The sequence below is a fragment of the Tachysurus vachellii genome, chromosome 13 (assembly GCF_030014155.1).
Source record: "Tachysurus vachellii isolate PV-2020 chromosome 13, HZAU_Pvac_v1, whole genome shotgun sequence".
Classification (NCBI taxonomy): domain Eukaryota; kingdom Metazoa; phylum Chordata; class Actinopteri; order Siluriformes; family Bagridae; genus Tachysurus; species Tachysurus vachellii.
Genome location: NC_083472.1, coordinates 4,435,628 through 4,450,000, shown reverse-complemented (window position 1 = coordinate 4,450,000; position 14,373 = coordinate 4,435,628). Strand labels below are relative to the sequence as shown.

Here is a 14,373-nt window from a genome sequence, read left to right as displayed (position 1 = left end):
ATTCTGTAAAATAAAACTCTAAAATTCCAATTTGTAGAAATTTGTCTAAATCGGAAAACCATCATATAAATAAAGTTTATTAAATGTTGCCTGTTTGTCTTCATTAAACATATAAATATTGTAATTACTACACTGTGCTGCTTCAGTAAATCTGTTATTCTGCTTTAATTGACCCTCAGACATGTATAGAGATGTTTACATAGAAGTTCCTTATTTGTTGTGCAGGAGTATGTCAAAGGCTGGAGATCTAGAGAAGAACTGGTACTCCATACTTGGGGCGACTCCCAGTGATGATTTCCAAGAGCTGAAACAGAGGTATCAGAGACTGGTCCTAATGGTACGTTGCTTTCTCTTATGACTCCTATCAGAAAGATCTTTTGGTTTGAATTTGTCAGTTCAGTGGTACTGGTTTTATCATCTCCATACATCTCTATAGGAGTTGTGGTGGCATAGTGGTTAGCCTGTTTGCCTCGCACCTTGGGGGTTGGGGGTTAGATTTCAGGTCTTCTTATTGTTTGCACGGAGTAGGCATGTCGTCCGTGTTCTTTGTGTTGTTTCCTTCTGGTACTCTTGCTTCCTCCTACAGTCATGCGCCATGCTACTGTACATGCATCGTAGACATGCATCCAGGGTTTGTGGACACCTGACCTTCACACTTCACCCCATGTACTTGTTAATCTCATTCCAAAGTTGGAATTATTTTTATTAGATGTTGCAGCGAGTCTGTGTGGTTATGTGATCATTCAGCTTCAAGCGCATAAGTGAGATCAGACACTGATGTCAGGATGTTGATGAAGCTCCAGTTCCAGTTCATCTTAAAGGTGTTGAGTCAGAGTCAGGGCTTTGTGAAAGACACACGAGTTCTCCACACCAGCAACATTGTCATGCTGGAGCAGTCTATGGTGTCTGTTAAATTGTTCCACTGCAGTATACAAAGACGTTCTGTACAATCGTGAGCCCTAAGACAGGTGAAGGCTCACATATAGATGTGATGGTCCAGTGTCCACTTACTTCTGACCATTACATCATGTATCATTTGTCCAGCTCTGGTAATATAATGAAGGTGGATGTTGCTATGACAAATGCAGTGGAATGGATCTGATTGACTGCAATGGACAGAAATCGTTAAAGGTTACAGACACGCAGTGGACATCAGCATCAGCAGCACAGAAAGCGCATCAGAAGTGTAAAGGCAATGTCTTGAAGATGGGCTGTTATATTAGCATTTCACATATGACCTTCTCTAGGCTTCTAATAGAGCCCCTGTTTCTAGAAAGCTGACATTTAATTCACATTTATTCACTTAAGAGGAGAAACTTTTATCTGCCACACACAAGAAACGGCTTTAAAAGGAAACGGAAGCGGATTGTTGTAAACAATCCTTAAAAGTATGAAACAAAATCAATGATACAACCGTTAAGCTGCACCACAGAAATTTAAAGGATGTGACACACGTGAAAGAAAGTCATCCAACTTTTATCCAACTTTTTGACACCGTTTTGATGAATAGATTTTTCTTACCGACTCCATTTAAAAGCAGACAGCTGAAGTGCGCTGTGGAGATAAATGCCATTTATTGTGTACTCTGTAAAAAAAAAAAAAAAAAAACAGCAGCTTTCCATCCTCAACTTGTGTGTGCGTGTGTGTGTGTGTGTTTGTGTTGACATTAGGTGGCAGTAGCGTGATGCTGCTGGCCTTTACCATGGCCCCTGAGCAGCATGTGAGTGTGTTTCCCTGCCGTGTGATGATGTATGGGCCGCGCCGAAGAGCGCTCCAAATTGGCCGGCCCTTTATATTGTGCTTCTGCTCTCCAAGCTCCATTAGGCCCTGTAAATGAATATTTTACAACGCGTGCAAAGGGACAGCAATTAAAGCATGTAACTCCAGAGAAGAAGCAGAGAGAGAGAGAGAGAGAGAGGGTGAGAGGGCATAAGCGACGTCTCTCGTTCAACACTGTATTTATGCTGAGCACCTGGACTGCGTCAGGTGAAGGTGCGAAAGCAGCAGAGTGGAAATTGTGTGTGTGTGTGTGTGTGGTGGGGAGAGTTGGGAATTGACACATCACATGTCTCGACACTAATATAAGGCAGTATAGACCCCATTTCTGCCCTAACATATGTTAAACCGTACGCATGAGCGGACATGAATCTTATTTTCACGGATAGATCACGCGTGATTGATGTCACTGTTATTAGTAGTTCCTTTAACATCTTACTTTTGATTTCTTTAAGCAGTGGCTCAGGATGACAGCATGCTCATCTTTTCCATACAATTTAAGACTAAAAAATATATTCCAATCTAGTACAGCTTCCTCCAGGGAAGACCAGGAGACGCATTTCCTGTCCACTCCTGCTGGACATAAAGCTCCCAGGGAGATGTTTGTGTTTCTGTGTCCCTCCTGTGCACTGCAGGGGAAGCGAGAGAGAGAGAGAGAGAGAGAGAGAGAGAGAGAGAGAGAGAGAGAGGAACCCACAGCCCTGAGACGAGAGCCTAGCAGAGAGTCATGCAGCTAGTGTTGCTTTGACGCTTCCCACTGTTAGCGATCGGCCTTTAACACGGACGCCTTTTTGCCTCTCAGGATGTCGCACTCTGACTTTAGTAGGTGTGACACGAGCACCGCTGCGGCCGAGAAGATGTGTGTTTACGGGACTTTATTCTGGTGTAACATTTAGTTTTTTTGGCCAAATAACAAAATGCAGTAGCACAGAGCAGTCGGTTTACGATGTAAGAGATTTGAGAGCTTTTAGGAAAGCGGTGGCAAATTTCGAGAGAACTTTGTGATGATCAGTTTTGGTCGTTCCACTCCTTACAGGATTATTACTCCAATCAGCGAGGAATAAATCACTTAGAGTTGTGCTCTTATAGGAAACGAATCAATAGCTTCGCCAGATGTTAAGTAGCACCACGAGCCCACCTTGAGCTTTTCCAGTAATATCAATAATAAGTCTTATTTCCCAAAAGATTCACATTTCTGATTTCATGTAGAAGAACATGTTTTTATCCTATTATGGCTACATTTCACAATTAGTTCCTGCTATATCTATGAATCCGTCTGTCGCTAAGACTTTCCTATGGCAGAAAGCTTCAGCCATTCCCCCACCCCCACCCGCACACGCAATGTCCTAAATATCCAATTCGAAATAAAAGTCTTCTCACAAAGAAAGCTTCACCGTTACCCAAAACCATCATCCAATATTCCCGCCTTAAGGTGACCAATGTCGTATAACAAGCTATTTATTTCTTCCTTTCTGTCCCACCGACTTAAACACTGCTCACAGACATCACTTACAGTTTCTCTCCCGAACCCAGGACTCGCATCTTGCTCTTGATCTGCGAGCAGGTTCCCACACCCAGCGTAAGTCAGTGTAATCCTCTCTGCAGGGATCCCGTGTATCCGAGATCAACGGAATCAAAGGTGCTTGTGATCGGACCGTTCAAGTAGCTTTAATTAAGAAGAGCTTTTGACCGAAGCAAAGACGGAAACTTTTAACTTCAGACTTGAATTCAACCGCTTTCAATACAGCTCTAGTTCAAAAGAAGACCGATAGATTAAAGGCAGAGGTGCCCCTTTAAGAAGCTGACCAATAGATGTCCAAATTAGTGGACGCTATTAGCGTAATTAGCGACCGAGGACAATATCGATGCCGTGTCCGTTGTTAGACGGATCGGAATGTCTTTGTGGTTTTGTTCCTACATGTTGTCCTCGAGATACATCTTATGATAATGGTAATAAATAAGCCATCGGTGCCACAAGAATAGCATCGATTCAATGTTCTTCCAGAAGATTTTCGGCTCAGTTGGTGGACAACATTGTCTAACACATCCCTCACAAACGTTTCTTGACATTTACAGTATTTGTCAGACGCCCTTATCTTGAACATCTTATGTTTAATCATATTAATCGATTAGATTTATTTTTTATGCAATTGAGGGTTAAGGGCCATGCCCAGGGGCCCAGCAGAGACCGCTTGGTGGACCTGGGATTCAAACTCGCAACCTTCCAATCAGTAGACCAGCAGCGTAACCACTGAGCTACCACATCCCTCTTCATTTGGGTTTTTATTGACTGTGAAGGCCATAGCATAGAATTTCTCATTATATTCCACATTGAGTCATCTTATAAGACCACCATCAGGAGAAACATTTTAGAAACATTATAGGTTGAAGGTGATCAGTCTGAATGTTTGTGTCAACGCGCAGTGCTGCTTGCGAATTCCTTAGAATAAAGCTACATAAAGTATTTGGGGCATCATTGGGGCATCATTAGGGCAGGTATAGATATGGAAATATCGATCGTCTCACTACTTCAGAAAGTTCATATCAGTTCATTCCTAATACAGTCATGCGACTTCAGTGACGTAAGACCTCCAGTGATGGAGCTTCCTGTTCCTCTCCTCTACTCTACTCTCCTCTCCTCTCTTTAGTGGCCATTTGAATGCCTGGTAGAAAAGATCAGTTTGTCCTCTTCAACCAAAGAGACACCGTGACCATCAGAAGCAAACTCTCAAAAACATCCTACAGGCCAAAGAAGCACTGGGTACATACCAGTCTCTAGTGATCTTGATTTACATCCCAATATTTTACTCGATTGTTAGACCATGTTATTTTAACCGATATTAGATATTAGATATTATCGTCTATTATCGTCACTACTGCTTTTGTCTTTGCTAGTTACACCCAGACAAACAGAAGCCTGGCCTATCAGAAGAGGAGGCTGGGCTGCTGCTGCAGAGGTTCATAGACGTGGATCAGGCCTGGAAGATCCTGAGCAACGAGGAGAGCAGGAGGGAGTTTGACCTCCAGCTGCGTGGTAGGTTCATTCAGCCGCCGAAGCAAGGACACCATCAGCAGCACAGTGTAGCGACTGTACAAGGTTTTCAACTCAAACAGACAAGACAGTGAAGCAATTTGCCTACTTTTAATTTACAAAAAAAAAAGAATATATATTCATATATGTGTGTGTGTGTGTGTGTGTGTGTATATATATATCCATTTATAGTTATGTTTCATTCTGAAGGCCACATGTAAAACAAGTACGTTTATGTTTTCACTCTAAACAGTTATTCGCTCACTTTCTGTTACATTATAAGACAGGAAAAGTGCTTGTGGTCTTCCTGATGCTCCACACTGCTGGGTGGAGTAATGAGTCACTCGTTCACAAAGGGCAGATGAGAAAGGTCAGGCTGTTAACTAGGCCAATTCAAATAACTTTGTTACTTCACATCTGAGTATTTTGTTGTTGTTGTTGTTGTTGTTGTTGTTAAAGCAGAAATGGTATAAGCGATATTCTCAGCTTCCATGTCTTCATATCAGAAGAGTTTATGAAGCATTGAGCTAGGATTTATTTCATACAGCTACAGATGAAAGACTGCGAGAGACAGAAATGAGGAATTAGAGGTGGGGGTTATGGGAAACATAGCACATTTAAAGATGTGCAGCATAACAGTCGCTCTCTCTGCCTCTAGAAGAGAGAACGAGAGAGGGAGGGGGAACGAGTGAGAGAGTGTAAGGGAGAGAGAGAGAGAGAGAGAGAGAGGAAATGTAGGTCAGGTCTATCACACATGGCCTATTCTTATATGAAGTGATAGGCTGTGTCTCTCCCCACTTGCCTGAGGAAAGAGCTCCCCTAGTCCTCCATTACGAGCTTCAATAAATGTACACACAGGGCCCGGTGCACCGTTAGGGTGGGGGCCGTCTTTAGGGATGGGGCATACACCAAGTGCCCTATTTTTTTTAATTTAGCTTTTAAGAGAGTTTATTGAAATGTGCAGAAAATTATTCATCAATCATTGTTACATAGTTATTAATACTTAATACTAACTGAACCTGATAAATATATAATAATAATTATAAATAATCAACAAATAGTGAACTCAATAAATTTCAATAACGTCTCTAAAGCTAGACACAAAGCTTAAAGCTAGACTTAATAAATAATTAGATAAATAAACAAACTAATAATAATAATAATAATAATTATTATTATTATTATTATTATTATTATACACAATATGCATGATTATATTTAAACTGCCTGTTTGATTATATGTAAATTAATATTTATAAAAAATACTTTTATTGTTTATTATTATTATTATTATTATTATTATTATTATTATTATTATTATTATTAAGCCACTCTGTCCCACTCTGAGGAATTAGTCTGAAGGTTCCAGGTAACTTCTCTGACTGAAGCTCCTACAGCTCTGGGACTATGTGATGGATTCGGCTGTAATTAACGCTCAGATTGATTTGAGCTCAAAGCGTGTGCTAATCCGGGCCTAGCCGAAGCCTGCAGTGGTTTTGCTCCACAGCTAAATGTGAGTAGTTATTGACTGGCTACTGTTTGATCTCAGTGGCTTGAGTAGAAGAGCAGTGTGGTTGTTTAAGCCTGACACCGTTTTAATAATCTCCCCATTCTGCAAGTACGACGCAGTCGTGAAGAGCTGCTCTTTATAGAGGAATATACCCTACTATGTATACTAAGTGATCATTAATAACTGTTTGTATAACACTTCCATGTCCTGTGCGCTCATTTGATTGCATGAGCCAAGTTCCAAGTGTTTACATCTACCAAAATTATCTGTATCATTCCACTCGTCTGTGTTTTCGCCATGTAAATATTCCACTTCCTGGTTTGAAATGGTTCCTTCAGTAGAGTTAATGACATAATCAATGGACATGGCAAACAAAAATTTCAGACTTTTAGCTTAAAATAGAAACGCTTGCTAGCTGAAGAAATATATGCCTCATCCTACCTTCTTGTTTCACATTGCTTGGCTTCTTTCCTGTGTCACCACTCCTTTGATTCCACCATATAAAATTCTTCTTCTGCTGTTATAATCAGCTCCACTCTGCACTTCTGGAAGGCTTTCCACTGGATGTTGGAGCGTGGCTGTGGGGATTTGAGTGGATTTCAGTCGAGAGCATTAGTGAGATCAGACACTGATGTTGGGATGTTGCTGAGGCTCCAGTTCATCTCCGAGGTGTTCAGTAGGGTTAAGTCAGAGTCTGGGCTCTGTGCATGACACTTGATTTCTTCTGCTCCAACCTTAACCTCCACATCATGTCTTCATGGAGCTCTGTGCTCAGGAACATTGCCATGCTGGAACAGTGTTTGAAGGGACACTATATTCTATATAGTTGTGTGCTTCCAGCTTTGTGCCAACAGTTTAGGGACGAACCACATTTGTGTTTTTTGTGTATCATGACTAAGTGACACTGATTTCTGAACCATAGTATTGAATATATAATTGTCTGATTATATGTGTGACATTTCTTCTTTCCTTCCTTATACACCTTCCTTCCTTCCTTCCTGCCTTTCTTCCTTCCTTCCTTCCTTCCTTCCTTCCTTCCTTCCTTCCTTCCTTCCTTCCTTCCTTCCTTCCTTCCTTCCTTCCATGATTTCCTTCCTTCCTTCCTTCCTTCCTTCCTTCCTTCCTTCCTTCCTTCCTTCCTTCCTTCCTTCCTGCCTTTCTTCCATGCTCTTCCTTCCTTCCTTCCTTCCTTCCTTCCTTCCTTCCTTCCTTCCTTCCTTCCTTCCATGATTTCCTTCCTTCCTTCCTTCCTTCCTTCCTTCCTTCCTTCCTGCCTTTCTTCCATGCTCTTCCTTCCTTCCTTCCTTCCTTCCTTCCTTCCACGCTTTCCTTCCTTCCTTCCTTCCTTCCTTCCTTCCTTCCTTCCTTCCTTCCTTCCTTCCTTCCACGCTTTCCTTCCTTCCTTCCTTCCTTCCTTCCTGCCTTTCTTCCATGCTTTCCTTCCTTCCTTCCTTCCTTCCTTCCTTCCTTCCTTTCTTCCATGCTTTCCTTCCTTCCTTCCTTCCTTCCTTCCTTCCTTCCTTTCTTCCATGCTTTCCTTCCTTCCTTCCTTCCTTTCACGCTTTCTTTTCTTCTTCCGCGCTTACTTTTTCTTTCTCTCTTTTGATCTCGGGCTGTTGCCCACTCATTGTTCATAATTACTCATCATTTTAGCTGTCAGCATCGACTCATTGCTAAATAAATACTGGCTGTGACAGCGCTTTGCTTCGGGCCCATTTCTCATGATCGCTCTCATCCAGAACCAGAACTCGTTGACCCGCGTAGACCTGCTCCAACACCACTATACCATCAATCCTCTTATTGGAGTTTAATGGTCTCTTTTACCCACAGATCTGTCACGAACTCGTCTTGATCGATTTAGGCTCATATTCTGTATATGTTCTGCATTGTCAATGAATCGAATAACTGCGTATTCTGCTCTGTAGGATTCTTTTTTCTGCCTTTACTGTGGATTGTGACATAAGGAAATTCAGAGCTGAGCACGAACAAAACAAAACATGAAGAAATTCCATTTTTGTCCTCTGGGAAAAAGAGGTAATAAGTAAAACAGTAGAATCTTTAGCAGATTTGTTTGCTGTGTCTTTTTTTCCGAAATGGTGCAATGGCAAGTGGTAACAGTATTTACTAGTGAATGCGTACCACAAGCTAGGAGACAACATAAGTTCTATCACCTTCTAGAGCTACTATAAATTTTTGCAGACCTGATGAGACGTGAGTTAGAACGTTCCAGCTTTCTCCCTAAGATCCTTTAGCATATATTAATCATTATGTTCTTCATATATCCACGGTGATAAATATGCACAGTGGCTTGACGAGTTAACGAGTACGTTTCACTAATTTGAGCGCCGTACACGTTTCCCGAAGAGTCTTTTGTTCGACACGTTTTTCTCTTCACCACCTCGAGCCAATCCCCCCTCCCCGTATATATATATATATATATATATATATATATATATATATATATATATATATATTTTTTTTTTTTTTTTTTTCAGAGCCTGGGAATTAATGGTGCAAATTTCTTTGCCATACTTTAAAAATGATATGCAGCCCAAACTGTAACGCCGTGCGCTCAGGGCACTCTCCGGGCTAATTAAAGGCAAACATGTTGAAAAGTGGCACAGGACGTGCTAATTACCGTTCTCTCACAACGGCTGAGGAGGTTTTTTTTTTCTTTCTTTCCAGGACGTGTTACATCTTGGGCTTTGGTTTCTTTCTTTCTCATTTTTTTTTTTGCTCCTGTGACAATTGTCATGTTTCATATTTTCATATTGGAGATGCTATCTTTCACATATTAATATATATATCTTGATTTTGTGACAGCTCTTTTTTGGCAGGCGTTTTTAGGATTCTGTGCAGGCTCCTGGTTCTCTGTCTTTCTTTCTCTCTGTCTCTCTCTCTCTTTATCCTGTTGTGGCTTCAGATGAACGGTGGATGCAGATGATCTCTTCTCGCACTAATCTGCTCCAGCTCTTCCCTGCTCTGTCTTTCCTGATGCCCTTTTGCCGTGATTTCCAAAACTTTTGAGGAACTACGGAAGTTCAGACGGAGAACTGCACACTTCTATTCACTCCAGCTACACAGAGATTATTTTTATGTCAAAAATCTGTGTGTGCGACTCAGTAATAATACATAAACACGATGCTGCGGTGTGATGCGTTACTACACTTTTAGGTTTATTTCGATTCTTAGATTTTTTTATTTTATAGATTATTATATAATAATATATATAATTATATATATTATATATTTTCCTATCATAATGTCCTGAATTTTTAGAGCTTGCTTCCCTAATATAATTGTACCTGTAGCCTTGTGTTTTTATTTCTCCACACAGGCTGTTCAGGTACTTGGTCAGTCTCTTGTCATTGAACACACGACACTCTGAACACAACTCGTGCTCTGCAAATGATCCAAAATACAGCAGCATGACTATTTTTCAGCCTGCCTAAGTTATCCTACACCACCACACTGCTGCGCTCCCTGCACTGGCTTCCATTAACTGTTCACATCAGAGTCAAAACACTAATGCTTGGCTACAAAGCCTAAAACGGACCAGCACCTTCTTACCTCAAAGCTCTTCTCACTCTTCACACTGCACCTAGGTCCATAAGATCTACCAGCACTTCTCGACTGGTCCCACCATCTCTCAGGGTAAGAGGAAGGTCTACATCAGAGGTGGTGGATTAAACTTCCTTTAGATGTCCGAACATCTGAGTCACTGGATATCTTCAAACGACGGGAAGACCTTCCTCTTCCTGAACACTTACACTAGTGCTTATTTTCCCAGTTTGTTTTTTTTAAAAAAAAGGTTAATGGTCTCCTAAGTCTGTGACCTAGTGAACCAGTGTTGATGTTCATCGATAGAGACTTCAGAGCGCTTTTGTACGTCGCTCTGGACAACGGCGTCTACCAAATGCCGTAAATGTAAATTTAAGCTTTAATCAATAGTTTGAGTTCTAGCAAAAATAATCCTGTGTGGTTGTGTTTTTATTTATTTTTTTTGTGTAGCACGTGAACTGAAACAAAGCTGGCCAGTGGATGCTTGCGTTACTCTGGAGGACATGAACTGGGACGTCGGTGAGTAAATCTACTGTACACGAGGCACTCAGAGATCTGGATGTTCTTTCTACAGCCCATTGACATGGACATGGACTGATGACCAATGACAGTGAAGAATAATTATCCTGAATCCCAAATAAATTCCTGTTTACTACTTATGCACTTTACTGAGGGTCTACTGTATAACATCATGCACATCATTTAATATTCAGAACAGAAAAAAACGGACTATATAAAATAATCGAGCTGTTCCCGTGTGTTTCCCCACACTAATAATGTCACCTGCGCACACATTATCTATCACAAGTAAAGCAATTTAAAAAAAAAAAAAAAAAAAATTTCCTCTTCGCTTTTAAGGTGTTCTGTTATCGCACCCGTTCACCACGTGTCCGTTTTCGAACCTCACACAGCCCACAGTACCTTTCTTCACACTGTAGCTCAGGGTCCCACGGCTCTCAAAAAACATCTCAAACCCACACTCAGAAAACAAGAGAGCTGTGTGCTCATGGACCGAGTAGCATCTGACCATCGTTTACATTTACTTTACTGACATTTAGCAGACACTATTATGCAGAGTGACTTACATTTATTTCGGTTTATACAACTGAGGGTTAAGGGTCTTGCTCAGGGGCCCAGCAGCAGCAGCTTGGTGGACCTGGGATTCAAACTCATGACCTTCTGATCAGTAGCCCAACACCTTAACCAGTGAGCTACTACATCCCAGCAGATTATTATTATTACACATCTAGTGCTGCCATGATCACTCCGTTATTCTTTGTTATCATAATGTTCTCACAAACCTCCAGACAGAATGTAAATACGTTTTTGATACTGAACTGAACAACTGACGTAGTAACAGGAGTCATGGAAGGTTTCATTTATCTCTGCTTAAAGAGTGTCCATGAAAAGATTCATTGCTACTCGACTCATTCTTTAGCACAATAGCTAGCGAGTTTTAAATGAAGTGCAGCACCTAGCTGGATTAGTTAGCTTGGGCCGTGTAGAGCTGCAGTCGAGACGAGCAGGTTTTTTTTTTTCACACTTTAAACGTACAAATACTTTTCTTTTTCTGGCTGTCAGTGAGCGTCATAAAAATGTGCAGGTTAAGAGCTGTTACTTTCACTCACAGAGAGCCACGTTAACATTTTTCACCAGTACACTGGAAACGGTAAACATACGAACGATTTACTTTAGATCGGCTTTCAGTGTGAGACGTGTGTTTTTCCCTTGAGCTGAATTTTAGTGGATAAAGATAAACACCTTCAAATTTTAGATGCTTATGAACACACATTTGGGGCATCACAGAGAGCAATGGATTCGAATATATATATATAATGAGTATACAGTGTCGACTTTCATATAAGCTTGATATTAACCACCACTGTGACATGACATTCAATGCTGAACATGGACACAACATATCATTAACACCAGTCACACCAGACCACATCCCCAGCAGATAAAGCGGTTCTCTCACCAGACCCGAGCTCGTCGCAATACTTTGACGTTGACTTTTGCCACCCGGTGAAGACTGCAGTGCTCTAATCAATATCTCACCTCTGTTCCAGAGAATGAGTGTTACTCGTACAGCTGCCGCTGCGGCGGCGACTTCATACTGGAGAAGGAAGACGCACTGGTGGGTGAGGATGCTGTCGTGTGCTGCGACACGTGCTCGCTCAGCATCGAAGTGAAGAGAGCTACATGACGGAAGCGTAACCGTTCTTCCTCAACGCCGTAAACTTGTCATCAACCCGGTGTTTCAGCGTCATTCTTAAGTCAGTGCTTATTATTGTGGACATGAAAACGGTGCCTAATAACTAGCACCTCTGTATATACCAAATCCTAGGACATTAATTTGATTTTTTTTTTTTGTTAAAATGGCAGAATAATGGTCAATTAGTGATGAATGTTAACAATTTTTTTATTTATTTATTTTTTTTAATTTTTTGATTTTTCTTTGGATTTTTTTTTTTTTTTAAATGGTATTATAATGTCCAGTATTTCACATTTTTATTTATTAAAAAAAAGATACTTGTTTTCTTTTCTGTCGTTTCTCTCACTATTTTTTTTTTTTTTTTATTTTGTCGTGTTGGAATTTTAATCCTGGCACAAATCAAAAGCGGAGTATATAAATAATTTTTTTATTTACAAATAAAGGTGAAAAAAACAAACTTCAGTTTTTTTTTTTTTTTTGTCCGAAGCGTCACTTTAATCCTCATCTATCCTTACAACTCTTTAAGGAAGTGGGTCATGTTATTCTCTTTTCCTAAAATCCCTTAGGTTATTTCCTCCAAGCTCCTCGTGCTCTTTTTCTCGGAACAACATGGCGTCCCTCCCCCAGCTTCGTAAAGTCGTGGCTCTTCTTAACTTTCCTTCGTAATTAAATACGTTTCAGAAAGAAGTCTCAAACCGCCTCAGCACTTTTGTTTGAAACTTGGATTTCTTTTTGGGTTGTGTTGTTTTTTTTTTTTCTATCCTCAATAATCAGGGAATCCATGGAGTTTCGAGGGAACAAGGTCACGGGTTGATTAAGACTTCAAACGCAGTCATTAGGCTTTTCGGTAAAAAATTTGTCCTCTCGCAAAAAAAAAAAAAAAAAAAAATTGTGGCTTGAGCAGAGCAAAAAAGCGTGCTTTTCATCAGGGTCCCCTCCTGAAGCCGGACCTGCCAGTGGGCCTGCAGCGGACCGAACCCTAATCCATACTGACATCAATTAGGGATAATCTCATCACTTTTAGAGAGTGGGCTTGTCAAAGCGCTAATTAAGTGCGCTGTCCACCCTGACAAACCCCTCACCATCACCCCAACATCCCCCTCAAACCAAATATATGTACAGACAAGCTCAACAACATGTTGTAGACCAGTGATGGACAACTTTGTGCTATTCTTTGTGGAAATCTCCGATATCGATATGAGCTTTAATGCTGCAATCATGAAGAATCACGTATTCTTTATTATATTGCTTAATGTGTTTAGTTTACAGATTAACATTCAGGTTTTTGAACAAGACTCAAGTTGCCAGGGTGACACAACATTAAGAGGTTCAAGACTTCCCTGAATTGTCATTTCATTAGCATCAGGTAGTTAAATTATAGGTTACAAAATAGAGTTAGTGAAAATAAAGCCAAACAGGCATCGCTAGTGTAAATGGCTTTACAATGTCAGTAAAAAAAGACAAGGATATATTTTTTGGAGGGGATTTTTGTGGAATGGCAACACACATATATGTGTCTGTGTATATATATATATAGGGGGCACGGTGGCTTAGTGGTTAGCACGTTCACCTCACACCTCCAGGGTTGGGGGTTTGATTCCCGCCTCCGCCTTGTGTGTGTGGAGTTTGCATGTTCTCCCCGTGCCTCGGGGGTTTCCTCTGGGTACTCCGGTTTCCTTCCCCGGTCCAAAGATATGCATGGTAGGTTGATTGGCATCTCTGGAAAATTGTCCATAGTGTGTGATTGCGTGAGTGAATGAGTGTGTGTGTGTGCCCTGCGATGGGTTGGCACTCCGTACAGGGTGTATCCTGCCTTGATGCCTGATGACGCCTGAGATAGGCACAGGCTCCCCGTGACCCGAGGTAGTTCGGATAAGCGGTAGAAAATGAATGAATGAATGAATATATATATATATATTCATTCATTCATATATATATATATATATATATATATATATATATATATACAAACACACACACACATATTGTATAAAAAAGTAAGAATCCATGCTGGGGCTGATTTCTTTCTAGCCCAGACTGTCGGTTTGTGCTTCAAGTGAACACACGGATCAGAGAGAACTTCATTAAAGTTATTCTAAACACGTCCCATAAAAGTACAGATTACGCAAACAGACGTCAGCAGACCTGGTTACTAAAAATAACCTGCGACAACATGAATTTAGCCCTCACACACTGGATGTAATCTGCTCTTAAGCTAATATTTCTTTCAAACAGGAAGCTAAGATGATCACTAGAGCTCGTTTAGCAGGGATTACTTTT

At 40.8% G+C, this 14,373-nt stretch overlaps 1 protein-coding gene across 1 annotated transcript in view; it reads left to right on the top strand.

Annotated features, from left to right (window-relative positions):
* The window catches only part of dnajc24 (DnaJ (Hsp40) homolog, subfamily C, member 24), a 14,658-nt gene extending 2,159 nt beyond the window's left edge, over window positions 1-12,499 (top strand). Inside the window, exons 2-5 of the mRNA XM_060885888.1 lie at window positions 226-337; window positions 4,672-4,810; window positions 10,329-10,397; window positions 11,948-12,499. Coding sequence (XP_060741871.1) covers window positions 230-337; window positions 4,672-4,810; window positions 10,329-10,397; window positions 11,948-12,084 — 453 coding nt within the window. The 5' untranslated portion in view covers window positions 226-229 and the 3' untranslated portion in view covers window positions 12,085-12,499. The remainder of the gene's footprint in view (window positions 1-225; window positions 338-4,671; window positions 4,811-10,328; window positions 10,398-11,947) is intronic.
* Window positions 12,500-14,373: the final 1,874 nt, after the last annotated feature.